At 31.2% G+C, this 17,553-nt stretch overlaps 1 protein-coding gene across 5 annotated transcripts in view; it reads right to left on the bottom strand.

Moving 5' to 3' along the window:
* LOC106464291 (BRCA2-interacting transcriptional repressor EMSY-like) overlaps window positions 1-17,553 on the bottom strand; it is a 51,833-nt gene that overhangs the window by 12,420 nt on the left and 21,860 nt on the right. For all 5 annotated transcript variants that reach the window (XM_022392451.1, XM_022392457.1, XM_022392460.1 and 2 more), the window contains exons 11-15: window positions 11,061-11,347; window positions 9,064-9,324; window positions 3,408-4,947; window positions 2,233-2,451; window positions 917-1,005 (exon numbers count right to left, since the gene is read on the bottom strand). In XM_022392451.1, coding sequence (XP_022248159.1) covers window positions 917-1,005; window positions 2,233-2,451; window positions 3,408-4,947; window positions 9,064-9,324; window positions 11,061-11,347 — 2,396 coding nt within the window. The remainder of the gene's footprint in view (window positions 1-916; window positions 1,006-2,232; window positions 2,452-3,407; window positions 4,948-9,063; window positions 9,325-11,060; window positions 11,348-17,553) is intronic.

Genomic DNA, 17,553 nt, shown 5'->3' with positions numbered 1-17,553 from the left:
TAAGGAAGCATTTCCAAAAATGGAAAGAGGTGAGCAGGATGCCACTGTATTTGATTTATCACGTGAGCAAATAGAAAAGACAAGACCTTCTTATTTTATATTCTCGATTGTCTATATCTATAATTTGAGTTTCTAATTTGTATGAAACTATAGACTTAGTATTTTGACTTCAAAAACATCTAATCTGAACCAGTGCTGCATTCTACATACCACATGACACACAAAAATCGATGTTTATCTGAGTTTATATTTATTTTTAAATTAACAAATTGAGTAATATATAGTTCTAAAATTTGAATTATAATCTACAGTTTGATACCAAACTTAAATTCATGAAATAGTAGTTCAATAAAATTTTGAATATGAGTCAACAAATGAGATGACATGGCCTTTCTCCTGTGACCCGTCTCGAAAGGGTTAATTCACAACTACCAAATGTTTTAATGTAAAAATATTATACCATCTGTTGTCAAAAAACAAACAAGTAAATTGTACTTGTCTATTAATAGAAAAGTTAACACAAAGTATGTTAATACTTTATTACTGTTTCAATCACTTGTGAATTCATGTTTTTTTATATTAAATCTAAGTTTTACAGATATATACAAGATGTCTTTGTGAGAAGAAAATTGATTTTAAAATTATTACTAATCTTACAAGATAAAAAAGAAGAATATACAATTAGAAATAGTTTTAATAATACCAAGGAAATAGATGTCAATGACATGTAGAGATAATGGAAAATGCTACTAGTCATTGGAAGAAGATTGTCAAATTACATATGAAAAAAGTTCTGTTTGGTCTTACAACCTTAAAAAACAACGTATTATTAGATTCAATAAAATTACAGAGGATTCCAAAATTTAAGGTTATTTTTTAGAAGATTATATTAAATAGTCCTTATGCAACTGAATACCTCTTGTATTTGGATTCCAGCTTGTTGCAACAATTCCAGAAGTTGTTTGCTAAGGTGTCCTTGACTCAGAAGTTCTGCTTCTGGTCCCTCTGCAACATATAGAAACACAAACACAAAATATAAGCAATTTTAATCAGATATGTAGTGCTCAACCATTTATATTTGCATGCTCTTTTACAGCAGTCAAGAACTTTAACAGTGCATTTGAATAACTAACATTAACTTCTGATCAAAGCAAGCTATCTACATAGATCAAAACTAAAAATTAACCCAGTAATTAATATATCTAATTCAATATACAACTCTAACAAAGTATGAAATGTTATAAACCAAAGAATTACAATTATTACAATGCACTTATTAGTTGGTTACCTTCTCTGTTAATGATAATTATGGCCATAATCTCAATATTATTTTACAAGGTTTGGCCTGCTTAAGTGAGTGATTTAGGTTATTCTTAAATTTATATATCAAACTAACAATGCAAATAATTCTCATAGTAAAAAAATTAGTATAATAAAAAAAATTAACATATATATGTTAAACATTTTAGCCAATACTAATAAAAAAATGAACACTAAAGAAAAACAGAGCTTATTAAAAACAAAAACTAGTGGTTTACTTCATGCTCTATTATTCATCATCTTTCCTTGAAAAATGTGATAAAACATAACAAACTTTATATATTTCTCCCTAAGTATGTCTAATTAGCAATGATAATGTAATTTCAGAGTAGTTTAACGTCTGATATAAAAGGCAAAATGCATGTTACTGTTTAACTATATTTCTGTAACACAGTAACAGAGACAAAACAACAAAAAACACTAGTGTTTATGAAGTTAAAAAGTAACTAATATAAATTAATAACAAGATTGTCCAATACACAGTTAAGATATAAGTAAAAATGCAGGCTTGTTCATGTTCAAAATTATCAAACTTGGAACAAAAAGAACCATTATAAAGCATGAATTAAAACTATTTATAATTCATACTTTATAACGTTTTTGTGCCTCAGTTTGATAGTAAAAATATTAATTTTCAATTAAAATAACACTGTTGACTGTAATAAAAAAAAAGAATTACCAATTATAATATGAGCTTTGTCAAATACAACCAATTCAACTTTAACAACCCCTTATACACATGGTCAATTTACAGAGTGGAAAGCTGGAAGTAATAAATAAAGACATACACTCTCTCTCTCTCTCAGAATGTACATGTAATAATTAGATAAGGAGAGACTACAGTAATAACAAGACTTAAAGCATTCATTAACCACAGTTCATACATAAATATAACCCTCATCCTGTACTGACCTATTTCAAGTATCTGGCCTTCTTCAAACTGATCAATGGGAATACTTATTTCCTGAAGTTCAGAGATATCTTCCATATTTGCATCTCCTGTTGATTCTTCTTTACAAACCACAAGCGTTTTTGAAAGAGAAGATTGAGAGGATGATGGAACAACCTCAAGAGAAATCTGTCCAACATTGGACTGTTTCTCATCATCTGCTTTACACTCTTGTTCTTCAACTAAAAGAAAGAATAATAGATTCTTTAGGACACCTGAACATGGTAAAATCTATATGATAATTATTAAGTATAACAAATTCACTTGTAGCACTAAACTACCTGCATAAATTTATGGTGAATGCAATGTTTATTTTTTAATGATGAGATATGAAAAAAAAACACACGAACAAACTAGTTATATGTTACACAGTAGTCTCCTATTAACAAATACTGGAAGTGAACATTCTTTATAAAAATTAGGATTTCTTTTTGAAATAATACATATCCTAAAAAGAGAATATAAAAAGAAATCACATCATAATAAGTTGCAACTTTTTTTTTAACTTCTATGTTTATACTAAGAAATAGTTTATTACTGAAGTGCATTTTTTGAAATAAAATATTAAACACAACATTAAAGCATTCAAGGCAATTATTCTTATTCTGATAAACTGAATACATCTTTATTTAATAGCATTACATTCTTGATCAATAAAAAAACAAAAAACTTTAACTCCAGAATCCTTTTTATTTTATACCAAATATTTCACTCTGGTGACTTTGTCAAGGTCTCATGGTGTAATAGTAGCATAAGTAAAATGCTTACTGAAGTCCTAGGTTGTTGTTTTTTTTTCTTTATCACACATATTACATTCCAGTTTGCTCTGCAAGCCTTTAAGGATTGTGGGGAATAAAATTATTCAAATTATAATTTTTGTGATCTGATAGTAGTTATATGTGTAAATGAGTTATGATTTTTATTTCAATCAAATTTAACTTTAGTTGTTGGAGAGACCCATTCTTTATTAAAAGATAATTTTCTTGTACAATTCATTTTCTAGAGATGTTAAGGGATAAAAAGGTTACAAAAAAAACATTAATGTCAAACCAAAGAGTATAAAAATAATTTCAAAATGATGGTATCTTGTGTCTATTTTCAAAGAACTCAACTGGGTCGTTCAGATGTAAATACGTACTTTGAGAAGGAGCCACTTTACTATTCTGTTGTTGACCAGAACCAGAAGAAGTGACAAATGAAGGTGAGGTGGAATCTGTCAAACTAACAAAGGAGCTCGCTACAGGTACCAAAGTGCTGCTGCTAACCAAGGTTACAGGAGATAAAGCAACAGTGTTGACACCAGGGGGCATAACTGGAACACTAGAAGAATTTGTTGCTTGTGTTGAAGAAACCTGATTGTTACTGTCAGGAAGATTAGGAGCTAATGAACAAGTGGACTTAGAACTGTCAGGAGGAATTACTCCTGATCTAGATATTGAAGTTTTTGGTCTCCGAGACATTGCTTGAATGTTTGTTACTGCAGGTCTGTTAAGCAATGAGATTCCAAGCTGATTTCTGCTGTCTGGCAGAATAGAAGTCAATGAGGTGACAGCAGCTGGAGTTGAATTACTAACACTGTCAGGAAAAACTCTGTCGGACATCATTACAGATGTTGCACAGGTCTGACTACCACTATCTGGTTGGACTGATATTGGTCTGCTTACAGTAAATGAAGAAGAAGAAGAAGCCTCACCACCACTGTCAGGAAAGACAACAGTGGGTTTGGATATTGGATCGTTTGGAGCACTGTCAGGTAGAACTAGTGAAGATGTGGTCACTGAAGAAGAGGATCTCTGACTGCAGCTGTCTGGTAAAACCACAGAAATTGAAGATGTCTGGTTTTCTCCATCAGGAAACACACCTGTCTGGGCAGTCACAGCAGCTTCACTACCACTATCAGGTAGGATAACTTTAGGCATCTTGGCAGAAGCTGATTTTTCTTGACTTCCACTGTCAGGCAATGTTGCCATGGGTACATGCACTGAAGCATCTTGGCTGCCACTGTCAGGAAGTACTCCTACAGAAACAGGTATTGAGGCTGAAGAAGCTAAGCCTCCACTATCTGGTAGTACTGTCAGAGAAACAGGAAATGTAGCAGACGAAGTCTGACTGACACTGTCAGGAAATGCTTCTATGGGAATATGTACAGCAGCAGATGTTTGACCACCACTGTCAGGATATGTTGGAATAGAAGTAGGAGCTGAAGAAGGTTGAGAGTCACTATCAGGTAAAGTTGCTATGGAAACAGGGACTGATGCAACTGAAACAAGACCTCCACTGTCTGGTAGAGTTGCTATGGACACAGATGGCAAAGATGATGATGCTTTAGAGCAGGAGTCTGATAATGTAGCAGCAATGGATATAGGAACAGTAAAAGATGAAGACTGACTGCCACTATCAGGCAGTATTCCTAATGGAACAGTGACAGAAGACCTGCTGGCACTATCAGGTAACTTTGCCACAGAAACAACAATGGAAGCAGAAGAAGCATGAGCGATACTGTCAGAGTAAGTGGCCACAGTAACAGCAGCTGATGTAGTAGTTAGTTGACTGCTACTCCTACATGGTACATTTGATGAAGAAGCAACAGACATTAAAGTAGTTGAACTGCTATTGTTTGACAGGATACCTGCTGCTTCTATTACATCAGCTAGGAGAGAGCTCTTCTGTTCCAAAACCTGAAATATGAAAATACAACTAGTTTCAGTCATCACAAAAATATAAAGATCATGAAAACCAAACACAGTACTAAAAATTCTGGTGATTCATATAACTTTGTTTTATTAAATACAAAGCAAAATTTTGTAATTGTTTGAAAACAATGCTAGTACTTACAGAAAGCAGTAATTATTATTTTTACTTTTGGTACATGGATAAAATAGTTTGAATGAACTTTTTACAGATTATGTACATGGCTTTGCAAATAAAATATTTTATACATGATATTTCTATGAATTTGCAGCTTTGAAAGTGTGAAAAGATTTCATTGTGATGTTCTTTTGAGAAACAAAAATGCATATCTTTGTTGTACATTTCAATTACTAATTTTTGCCTTACTACATTCCTGTAAACTTTCATATAAAGTTTTTATTTTGTTGAACTGTCAATTTTATCTTTGTTTTTAAAAAATGCTACTCACAGATACTTTGTTTAAAATTATCAGAATACAGTAAAAACAATGTTTTTTTACCATACCAAAACTATAGGCAAGCCAACTATATTTTTTAATCAGTTTCATTTAATATATGAAATAAGTTTTAAGTCTATTTTATATTCCCTTTTATATATATTTATTTTCAGTGATTTTCATTATCCTTCAAAAAGTTATTTATTAAAATTAGGCCTACTTTAAACATGGCCTAACACAGTAAACTTGCTAGCAAAATGAAAATTGATAAGGTCAAGTGCAAATAGATTTCACTAAACCTACTTCATCTTGTTCCAAGAAAAATATTTTATTTCCTATCAAACTGTAAAATCATAATTCAAACGAATAAAATTATAAATCAAAGTTTAAAAAAATCAGGACTGTATTTGTGGTAGAAGTTGTTTACAAACATCTTTTTCTTTTCTAGTAACATATCACCATGTTAAGCTATTATCACTTTGTTCAAATCCCCTACAAGAACTACTGCTGAACTGGAACTAATATTGGATTATACAGTTGAAAAACAACAACAAAAAAGAAAGCTTTTTTTTATGTATTTAGACTGCTAGCCTATGACTTCTCAAAGCTGAGATGATTGAAATTATAACCCAACCTGACAACTGAAGTTGGGAAAATTGGCTAGCTAAAATTGATAAAACACCAACCCATAATCAAAAGTTGTGATTTAATTTTTATTCTTATGCATAAAAATTAAACTTTATTTAATTATTTTCAACTCTGAAGTTTTTTTTTAAGCATGAGAGAATTTCAAGTTTATTTTCTATAATAGTACAATTTTGCTCTGAATGTCGGATGCACCAAACTTGATGTCATAGTTGTTTCATAAAAGTTCATATTTATTGAAAATTTAAAGTACAAGAGTTGGCATCATCTGTTTATACTTTCACAAAGAATATATGTACATGCAATTATAAAATTTTAACAGTTTGAAATATCACATTTAACCCTTTCAGCATAAGATGATGCAGTTTGCATCACTTCAACTGGGGAAGAACATTTATGCAAAAACATACGGTAACTCTGAGCATTCCTCACAAAACCTTGTATTGATGTTTGATTGTTTGTTTGTAATTAAGCACAAAGCTACACAAAGGGCTATCTGTGCTCTGCCCACCACGGGTATCAAAACCCGGATTCTAGTGTTGTAAGTCCGCAGACATACCGCTGTGCCACTAGGGGGCCACAAAACCTTGCAAGATTTTATTAAAGTTTATATGTATTTTGTACACAAAGAATGACATTATTAAATTGTCTTTCTAATAAAAATGTTATTTATTTATAGTAGTTATTTGCACTCAAACTGTTAAAATACTTCGAGTGAAAGATGATTATAATTTCAAGTATAAAAATACTTTTCTTCATCTTATAGTTTTATTTGCATAACCTCTAGAACCTCCTAAATGAATATTAAAAGTTTTTTAAGTTAAATGTTTATATTTATTTTTCATTTTCTCTACCATATCACTAACTAGCTATTATCATTAATGTACAATGCAATGAAATAACTTAAATCAGGAAATAGAAAAAGTACAACACACGAACAAAAACAAAATCCCATTAAATGTTAATTTTATGTTGTGGCTAAATATTGGTAGGTTTATAGCAAATATTATAAATTACAAAAAATTAAGACAATTGTACATTTCACAAACACTTAATTTATTAACCCTATCCCTCAAGCATCCTTTACTGTGCATGTCACGAGGTTTTAGTGACTCAAATTCAAAATTTTATTAATCTACTTTTTGTTTATGATATAACAATAAGTATAGCCTAAAATCGTAGCTAATAATCCATATTATAATAGTATATAAGTTTCAAGTTCTTAATTTTATAAGGAAATATTTGAAAAAATCCTGAACTTCCCGTAGTGTGACACACGTGACACATTTTCTCTAGGCATCTCTTCTTCTCTATTTTATCCACCTACCCCTCCAATAAGTTAATTACTCCCTATAAAACTGTCATTACTCAGACAAACCATAATTTTATAGCTTTCAATTTTGTTTGGTTACAAAGGTATCAAATAGAAAATCAAACCCCTCTTGCCACACCCATCTGTTACATCCTTTCTTTCAGGATTTGTTAATAGTTCTGTCTTACATTTAATTCTATATTATCTATAACCAATAGAAAGCCAAGGTTTTTATCTATCGATTGATTTACTATATTACATTATGTTCTGAACAGAGAATTGTCAATTTCTCTTTTAGTACAAGCTTCATTCCCACGGGAGAGATAAGGACTAGCTTGGATGAATTTGTAACAGCTCTTGCCACATAGTTAAAAAGCCAGAAAAGTCGTGATAGTTAGGGTAAATTGTCTACTTTTTGCATGTTATTAGTCTATATTTTTTGGTGCATTGTTTAATTAAATAAAACTTATTTAGTGCATTACTCCCATTAGTATAAAAAAAGAATTAAGTGTCATTGATAATTGACAACAAGAAAAAAGATTTGTGTAAGTACTTTATTTCTTGTTTTTGATGTTTATTCTTTATTTATTATTATAAAATAAGTATAATGTAAAAATAGGGATCTCTTTAGGTTAGTTGAGGTTAGATTAGGTAAAATAAATAATAATAATAAAAATGTTTCACGAGACACACACATGAATAGCTGTAGGTAATGTAATTCAATAGCATAACGTGACTTCTATATTCCCCAGATGATTTACAACTTATAATGGAGCAAACAGTAGTTAGACATGGTTCAAAGGGTAATGAAACAATAAAAGTTAATTATAAATAAATGTATACTGTTATGAGTTTAAAGCTACTTAGGATAAACGAATGTAGTTTCATGTTACAATTTGAAGGCACTCTAAAAATAAAGAAAAGGGTAATTTAAATTTATTTAGATTTTTTTTGTCGGTTACAAGGTTGGTCAAATTGACCAAAGTTATAGAGTTAGGGTAGAGAAAATAAAGTTTTACTGAAAACAAACATTTGAAATGTATTTAGTAGGTTTTATACATTACACAGATTTTTGATTTGAAGGAAACTATTTTTAATCTTAACATGAAAATCACTTTGCACACGGACTATTCAAAACAAATGGTTGATATATTCATGGAAAAATCTTTTTTTTTAGTTTATTGAAAATACTTCACTAAAAAATATGATTTTTTTGTATTTGAAAAAGTTATAATGTTTTCTGAAAGACTGCCAAATTTTCGTGAAGATATACATAGTATATTAAAAGTTAGTAGTACCAAATCTATAAAAACTTGAATGAGTACGAAGAGGTCACCTGGTTGTTCAAATTGACCAAGCCCGTATTGAGAGAGTTAATGACCATGGTTTCAACAGTAAAAGCACCATCAGGTTTCAAGTATCAATTATATTAAATATTTTCAGTATTTAAAATTGAAACAGTGTATAGTACCCATTATGCTGAAGAACGTACAAAACAAAAAATGTTGAAAAGATTAAATAGTTAAATTAAATTAAAACTGAAATAGTTTTAAACTAAATGTATCCAATATTTGAAACTGAACAGCATGACCAAAAGCTTTATATATATGTGTGTGTGTACTTATATTGGGATATCTTCATTTCATGACATAAGATATGGTAGTAATTAACAAAAAAGAATATTAACAATAAATTAAAAGCACAACATACATTGGAAACTGTACTTGTTTTAGGAACTTCCACAACAGAAGCCACATTTAAAGACTGACTTTTAGATGATTCACCCAATCTCGAAGTAGAAGCATAAGCTGAACTTTTCAAAGAGGATGATGAACTGTGTGTAACACCCTCCGCTGCCAAGGTGGATGATGATACTAAAGAAGCTCTCGGAGTTGTTAGCGTTTTAACAACTGTCATCATGCTGGGCTGCCTTGTTCTTTCTTGTCTCTGAATGTAGGTTACTGCTTCTTGCTGCAAAAATGTCAAGTATGAGTTTCAATAAACCAGTAACTATAAAACATTGAGTTTCCACTGATAAGAACACATATACATTAAAATAATTATAAATACTCAGAAAATAAGGAAGAAATATAAAATACAAACACTTAAATTTTATATTTAGTCAATGCTAAGCAAATACTAAAAAATTAACAAACAAAATAAAATTATCAATACAGCAATTTACAAAACCAGCATGTACAAATAGAAAATATAAATTTATAAATCTAACAGCAACCTACAAGTTTTCCAGCAATAAACTTTGTGTATTTTACATCCATATGTTTTTATGTACCCATCTGTTCACCTATTCAATCCTAGAAATTTCTAAAAACACCAAAAATTTGATATTTATACTTCATTTGTAAAACTTAATTTAGTTTAAAATGGTGAAATAATGTAAAACATTAGAAAATCTCCTGAACTTAAGGACATCTGTAACCCACATCAATATAGTAAAGTCAATTCAGAAAAAAAAGGTGACAATTTTTCTTGCTACAAAAAAATATATATATATATATATTTACAAGTGATAATTTCTAAAGGCATTTACAAAGCCACTGTTGCAAATAGAAAGCATTTCATTACATTCTGCAACACAACTGGTTTCCATATTAATGTAAAGCAAAGACTAAGAGTGACTTGATATATTTAATACCATTTGTCTCATAATTCTATTATCAACATTAAATGTATGTGTCTATAAACTTCATCTGACTAGAAGGACATGTAGTCAAAGATTAAAGAAGGGAGTTTCTAACAACTGTTTCATTATTACACAAATTATCAATAACTTCTGATAATACCAAAATACCTGCATATATCATAAAAAAAAAATTATCCAGTAAACACTGTATTGAATTTAATATACTGCACTAACTAAGAGTATGCTATGTTACAAAACAAAAAATAATGATTACAAATACACTGAATTATCAGTTGGCTGTCCTTATGTTATTAATAATTTTAAATAATATCTTACAGTTTTTTCAGCTTAAGTTTTGGTTAATTCTATATTCATATACAGAGCCAACAATGTAAAAATAATCATTATAGTAAAAATATACAAATTAATAAATGGACAGTATATATATATATAATATGTTTGTATTATTTAACATTTAAACCAATACTGTTAATGAAACTAATTTTAAAGCAAGATTGAATATAACTTTAAAAGACATACAGAAACTAGTTTACTTCAACAATGTCACACATTTTTTGTCTCTAGAAAAATGACACCAGTATTACATAAAACTTTATATAATCCTCCCTCACAATATCTAGTGACCAATGAAAGCCTATTAAATTACTCCAGTGGAGTAACTTTAAAGTAGCTTACCATACAAGATAAATGGCTACAGCACATTACCGTCATAACTATCGTGAGCTAGCAGGATGGTACAGATAGTATGGGCAAAAAAATAGATTAAATAAATAAAATTGTAAAATGACTAATTCAATTAAAAATAATCAAAGTAAATGCAATAAAAAGAATGACATTACTGGTCATACCATGAGCAGTGTCTATAAACAACTAATCCAATGTTAAGGCCACACCTACTATTCCTTCCACACACACAGAATGTATAGACAATGCTGGATAGTGACAAATGTGTGAACACTGATCTTATTACATTCATGTACAATATTCATGAACATGCAAAAAACTGAGAATATTTTCACAACAAACTTTGCTAATTACTTACCACAGCCTCTGCAGGTATTTTCCCACCAGGTGAAGAAGATACAACAATAGTAGCACCCTGACCTTGACTTTGAGGCCATACTTGGGCTTTGTGTACAACAATAACATTTGGTTTGGCACCAGACAACTGTGTCCTTCCCAAAGCTCCAGCTTGGATTCCTCTTTGAGGACCCGTAGATAAAAGTCTTGTTCCAATATTCCCTGTACCGCTTAAAGGTCTTGCAACAGTTCTAACTCCTTGGGGATGATTTGGAGAAGCCATGTGGACAACTCTAGCCCCTGAAGCAGCTAGAATAATGTTTCCAAATTTAATTTTTGCATCTTGAATACTTTTTCAAATAAAACGATTATTTCCAAAAAATGATACTACACTCATTTTTTATTCTTATTTAGATCCACCTTTGGCAAAAAATAACTTTTTACTTTTTAGGACAAAATGTTTCTTTCTCTATATTTAAATATTTGTGTTAAGATATTAAAACTGGAGACAAAACACATCAAAAGAAAATTACATACTGAAAGAATTCAGTATGTTAACTAACATTTTCTTACACTGAAAATGTATTTTAATAAATACTTACCAATTCTTCTTCCTGCCCCCTAAGCATTGGTAAAAATATTTAATGCTCAGTGCACCAATCTACATACTCCACACCACTCTTGAACATGTATATATGATATGACCACCGTCCTCCAATAGTATTGCAACTAATACATTGGCGTAACTAGTTCCCTTTGATTTTCTTCCTCAATTCTCACTTTCAAAAATTGGCAAGAACTAAAACAAGTAACCCCGGCAGTGGGGAGGAAGGGTAGGAAGTGTGTGACAGGAGGTAAGTACCTATCGGAAATACATTTTCAGTGTAAGAAAATGTTAACTTCTGATATGTTCTTACGTACTATCACACAAAGCTAGAATCCTACACTGAAAAGATGGAGGAGCCTAGAAATAACTGGTGTGCTCAAAGATGAAACTCGATACCCACATCTGGAGAAACGGTAATTCAAGGGCATTTTGCCAAAATATAATAATGGAGAAAAACATCTAGCCATGGCTAGATGTCTACTCAACCTCAACTAGATAGACATGCTTCCACAACCTATCCTCAGCATTAGGAGGTTGAGAATCATATATATACACCAATCCCAACCGTAAACAGTGTCATATGTAAAGCAACCAGAATTATGAAGAGGAAATCAGTATTCAGCCAAAACCACTGTAGGAGCAAGAAGTAAAACAAACCAAACCTGGCATTATGGGGATGTGTTGTTGCCTCAACTCAACCATAAGAAGAGGGCAATACCTGTAATCAGTATTAAGAGCAGAAATCATAACTCACTCAACCATAAATGTAAGGAAGACACATCCTGCACTTGGAATAATGAGGAGGATGTGGAACAATTGCTCAACCACAGGAACAGTGTTGCTGGTATTACAAGACAGACAAAGTCCCCCAAAATCAGCTGTAGGAACAGGAAGAAAATTTCCTGCAACCAGAATTAATGAGAAGGGAGGCCTCTACCACACTCAACCATGGGAACAGGGTGGTATCATAATGAACCCAATATTACAAGGATCTTGCTCCAATCAACATTTAGTTCACCTAGGAATAAGCATCGAGTGGCAAGGGAAGGAGGGAACCCAGCATTGCCCCCTTCTTATTGAGTGGATAAATGTGTGGTTGTATTGTAAGGTAAATTTCTTCTTTACACTCAGGAGGAAGCCTCCTTGGTACAACCCAAGTGACTGGGAACTGGTAAGTGTTAAGACTCCTGTGCTCTACTTGGAGAAAAAAAAAAGGTGGGGAGTAAATGTGGTGGTGGAGTCCAGAAGAACATCACATTGGAGAAAGTGCAATGGGTGTCCACGATTCACTGTTTTGAAAAGCAGATTGTCCCTAATTTATGCAATCAAAGGGTTGGCAGAGATAGGCAGAAATCCCCTTTTGCTTTACTCATAATAGACCATGAGTGATGGTCCACCATTGAGTTAAACTTATGAATACCTCCTATTGGTGTTAGGTTGAAAAATAGAATAAACTGGCCAAACATAGGAATATAGTTCCCTGTGAACTAAGGTCTATACATCTTCAGCAGATATGGTCAAACCTGATGACTGGGTTGTAGTACCAGATGCAATGTCTACCATAACAGGAAATCCTGCTGTCAATACATTGAATTGCAAAGTCATTCTAAGTTACTGTATAATTCAGTAACAATACAATAAAAATTTTAAACAGTTGAATGCAAACACAGTAAAAGGAAACTGTTCATAAAGATACTGAAATGTCAACAAAATACAATTGTAAATGGTAGTCACATGCTAAAAAACACATGTCTAAATGATGCTGTGGTAATAAAGAAAGTGAGGATTGAGCAGGAAAATCAGAGGGAACTAGCTGCACCAATACAGGTGGCATAATGCCATTGGTGGAGGGTGGTCACGTGCTATATGCATGCTCAAAGATGGCACGAAACTTGTGGGGTATATAGACCGGTGCACCGAGTGTTAAATGTTTTTAGCAACACTTAGGGGGCAGAAAGAAGATCAAGATAGCTTTGAGTGATAAGAGGTAACACCATATCAGAATTACTACTATTAGACCACTGCATCTAAGATATAACAATGAACTACAATATATTGTTGAAAAAAGGGGGTAAATATTCTTCTGAATAAGTTTTCAAAAGATATGAGAATAATTTATACAGTTTGTTTTCACTGTTTTTCTATTTACCATTTCTCTTCTCCATTTCCTTGGTTATCTGTGGTGGGCAGATCACAGATAGCCCATTGTGTAGCTTTCTGCTTAACAACAACAACTAAATCTTTTCTTTGTTTTTCTTTTTCATTCATTTTCCAGTTTTTGCCCTTTCCCCTTTTGTTTTCTTTTCCATGACACAAAATTTTTATCCAATTTTCATAACTTATTAATTATACTGACAACTGAATTATGACGTTGAAGCTTCATCCTTATGCTACTGTTGTCAACTGATAATACACGTGAAAAATTAAGAAAATTTTAGAAGTCTTGATTGAGAATACAGGAAAAACATTTACCCCTGGTTTAAAATACACAGCAGATGAGAAACAGATGCAGACTGTTGTTAAGAAAGACAACCTGCCCAGTGAATTGATGATTAGACAACATTTTGAGAACATTTAGATCAAAAGTTTTCAAATCACCAGATCACCTAGTTGTTATGAGGTCAGTCATATCGACTGACATCATACAGATTTACAACATAGAAAATAACATAAAATATAAAGTTTTCCTGAAAAAAAAAGTTTGATATTTATTCAGGAGGTTTTTGGAATTATGTAAATGACATGTGAAAATTTTCAGGTGAAAAAAAAAAAGTATTTTTAATCTTAACATGAAAATCACTTTGCACTCGGAGCAGTCAACACTCTGACTCCATATAATTACAGATAAAATTTTAGTAAAAATAATTAATTAAAATTTCTGATTTTTTTTGTTATAAAAGACTTTTAATGTTTACTGAAAGCTTGTAAAATTTCATGGATATATATTAAGTTCTTCCAGAATTATAACAAGTATACCAACAAGGGAACATGGTGTTTATAAGGTCATGCAAAATACACAAGCCCATTGCTTTTCTTTTTCTTGGCCAATTAAGTCCAACAAAAATGATATTTAATTAATATATGCTGAGAATTCCATGTACAGAGTTTAGTTGCATAAAATCTGCTCTCACAACTCACTTGACATTTTTAGAATATCTTAACAACCCATTACCATATTTTTGATAAATACACACCTCCACACACACAGTTTAGCTATATTCCTCACATGTCTGCCAGAGAGATTTGCATGCCACTAGCATTGAGGCAACTCCTACCTAATTTCACATGAATTGCAGTACAATCTTGTCATCATGTGACAAAGGCTTCCCACCAACATATGCAATAACTCTCCCTATGCACTTGCACTTGCAAACTATCAGTAAACATTACAACGCTTTCATATAAAAAATAGATTTTTGTATAAACTTTTAAGATTTTTTAAGTAATGATTTGCTCATGCATTTTTTCATTTCGAATGTTGATTATCCAACATGCAAAGTATTTTTAATTTTAAGAAAATTTTCAAATTTCACATGTGAAATCTTTATAATCTCCAGATAATTATAAAACATTTTTCTTGAAAAACTTTATACTTTATCTGTTATTTTAACTATTATATCTCTGTACAGATTTGGTCAATTTGACTGATCTCATAACCACCATAAAAACATTAGGAAATAAGATATAAATTATGCTTCTTTTGTTCTAGAATGACTACAAATTATAACACAAAAACAAATTTTTACTCTAAACAGTTTATATCTCATAACATTGTACATCTATATATTCATATTAATTTCATTTTATTGATGTTTCAGCCTTGCCTGGCTAACATTACAGAAATTGCAATGACGTGGCGCATATGCACTCTTGTGACCATATCCATGATTATAAAACTGGCCTTTACAAAGTGATCTGTCTTGGCTGTGTTTTAGTGGACCAGTATTTTGTAAAACACTGTCACATTTTGGCTATAATACATAAGTATATACATTATTACTATTTATAAACAAGTTCTTAAATTTCAATTACTTTTCTAAAAACATAGAACAGCAAATAAAGAAGTATAGAAAATAATTATCTCTTCTAGTTATGAACTTTGTACTTACTTGCTGCTTGCCATAAGTTGCTAAGCCTTATCAAATTTTGTAAGTGGAAGATGTAAAACAAAATATTTTTTTATATACATTTCGAAATAACAAAAAGTCATAAATTACTATATCAATACCACAGAATTCCCCTATAATTTATCAAATTTAATATCTAAGAAAGAGTTTGCTGCACACATACTTCACAGAGGCTGGGAAAACTACTAGGTGGACATTCTGAGCTTTCGATTGGTCATACACATGTCATTGGGTGAAGTAAGTGTATGTAATAAAGTTTTTTAAAAAATGGAAGAGGTGGATGGGGCCACCTTGGTTGATTCAATAAATATATTAATATCTCAGAATATAGAAAAAATAAGAGGTTCTTATTTAATATTCTAGATTATCAATATCAGTAATTTAAGTATCTATTTCACAAGAAACTATAGACTTTGTATTTGGACATCACAAACATCTAATTTGAACCAATGCTGCATCCAACATACCATGTGACACACAAAAAATTGATATTTAAATTTTTTTTTAATAGTTACTTTTTAAATTAAGAAATTAACCAATGTATAATACTAAGATTTTAATTATAATCTACAACTTGATACCAAACTTACTGATATATATTCATAAAATAGTAGTTCAATAAAATTTTGAATGCGAGTCTACAAATGCAATGACATTGCCTTTGACCCGTGTCGGTAGGGTTAAACATGTGGTAATCCACAACACGTCAAACAACAGCTGCAATGACCCTGATAGTTAACATGCCTCCAAAATCCACAGTAAAAATAAGGTCAAGTGAGAATAATGTCACTCACTTAGGACCAAGTAGAAATCACTGTCATTTGAGAATTCCCAGAGAATAAAGCTTTTGAAACAAAATAAAAGGTTTATCACCATTCTATTGTCATCATAGAATAGCACAATTCACATAAAATTAGGTGCAAGTTTTCAGAAGGCTAGTGGAATGCAAATATCTCTGGAAGACACACAAGAAAGATAGATAAACTGTGTGTGGAGGTAAGATATCTCGGAATCTTATATTCATGTAAAAAAGCGAGATTGTAGACAGAAAATTATCAATATCATGTATAACAATGGTAGGATATGTGCTGTGTTGAGTAAATAAGTGTATTTAAGTATATGAATGAAGTTTTTAGACAAAGACTAACAAGATTTTCTTGTTTTACCCTAAAATATCAAAAATAGACTATGCTTTTGGTCTGACTTTAAACCTAAAATGAGCTCGATCCCGATAATAATAAACTTTACATGTCTAAAGCTATACTTAACTTGGTAAGGAAAACAACTGAATGTAAACAATGTGTTGTTCATTATTACAGAACTATTCTGCGGGAATGTCCGTGTAGGACAATGGCTTAGCAAAATCACCAAAGTATAACTTAATTAGTTTTAGGTTTCACAAAAAATAAGTTTAATATTAATATATAACACATTGAATTGTCATTAACTGGTACAGACTACATTTCACTAGTACTGATTAATCAAACTCTGCTGTTTTCTTTTGTAAAAAACAATTAACTATCTAAGTCCTTGCAAAAAATGTACCGTTTCAGTTTGATTTTAATTATACCAACATAACATTCAAAAATATCCAGCAAACAAGTTTTTTTTGTTCAACTTTGCATGAAGCTTCATTAGAGCTTTTTGTGCCATCCCTAATTTAAAGGTGAAAGATAAGAGGGAAGGCAGTGAGTCAACACCTCTCACCTCCAACTGTTGAGTTGCATCAAACGGTGGGATTTGAACATCACTTTTTATAGCCTAGTCACAGCTCTAACATG

This window comes from Limulus polyphemus, unplaced genomic scaffold (assembly GCF_000517525.1).
Source record: "Limulus polyphemus unplaced genomic scaffold, Limulus_polyphemus-2.1.2 Scaffold59, whole genome shotgun sequence".
NCBI classification, from domain to species: domain Eukaryota; kingdom Metazoa; phylum Arthropoda; class Merostomata; order Xiphosura; family Limulidae; genus Limulus; species Limulus polyphemus.
The sequence above is the reverse complement of the archived record's forward strand: the minus strand, read 5'-3'. Positions and strand labels throughout refer to the sequence as shown.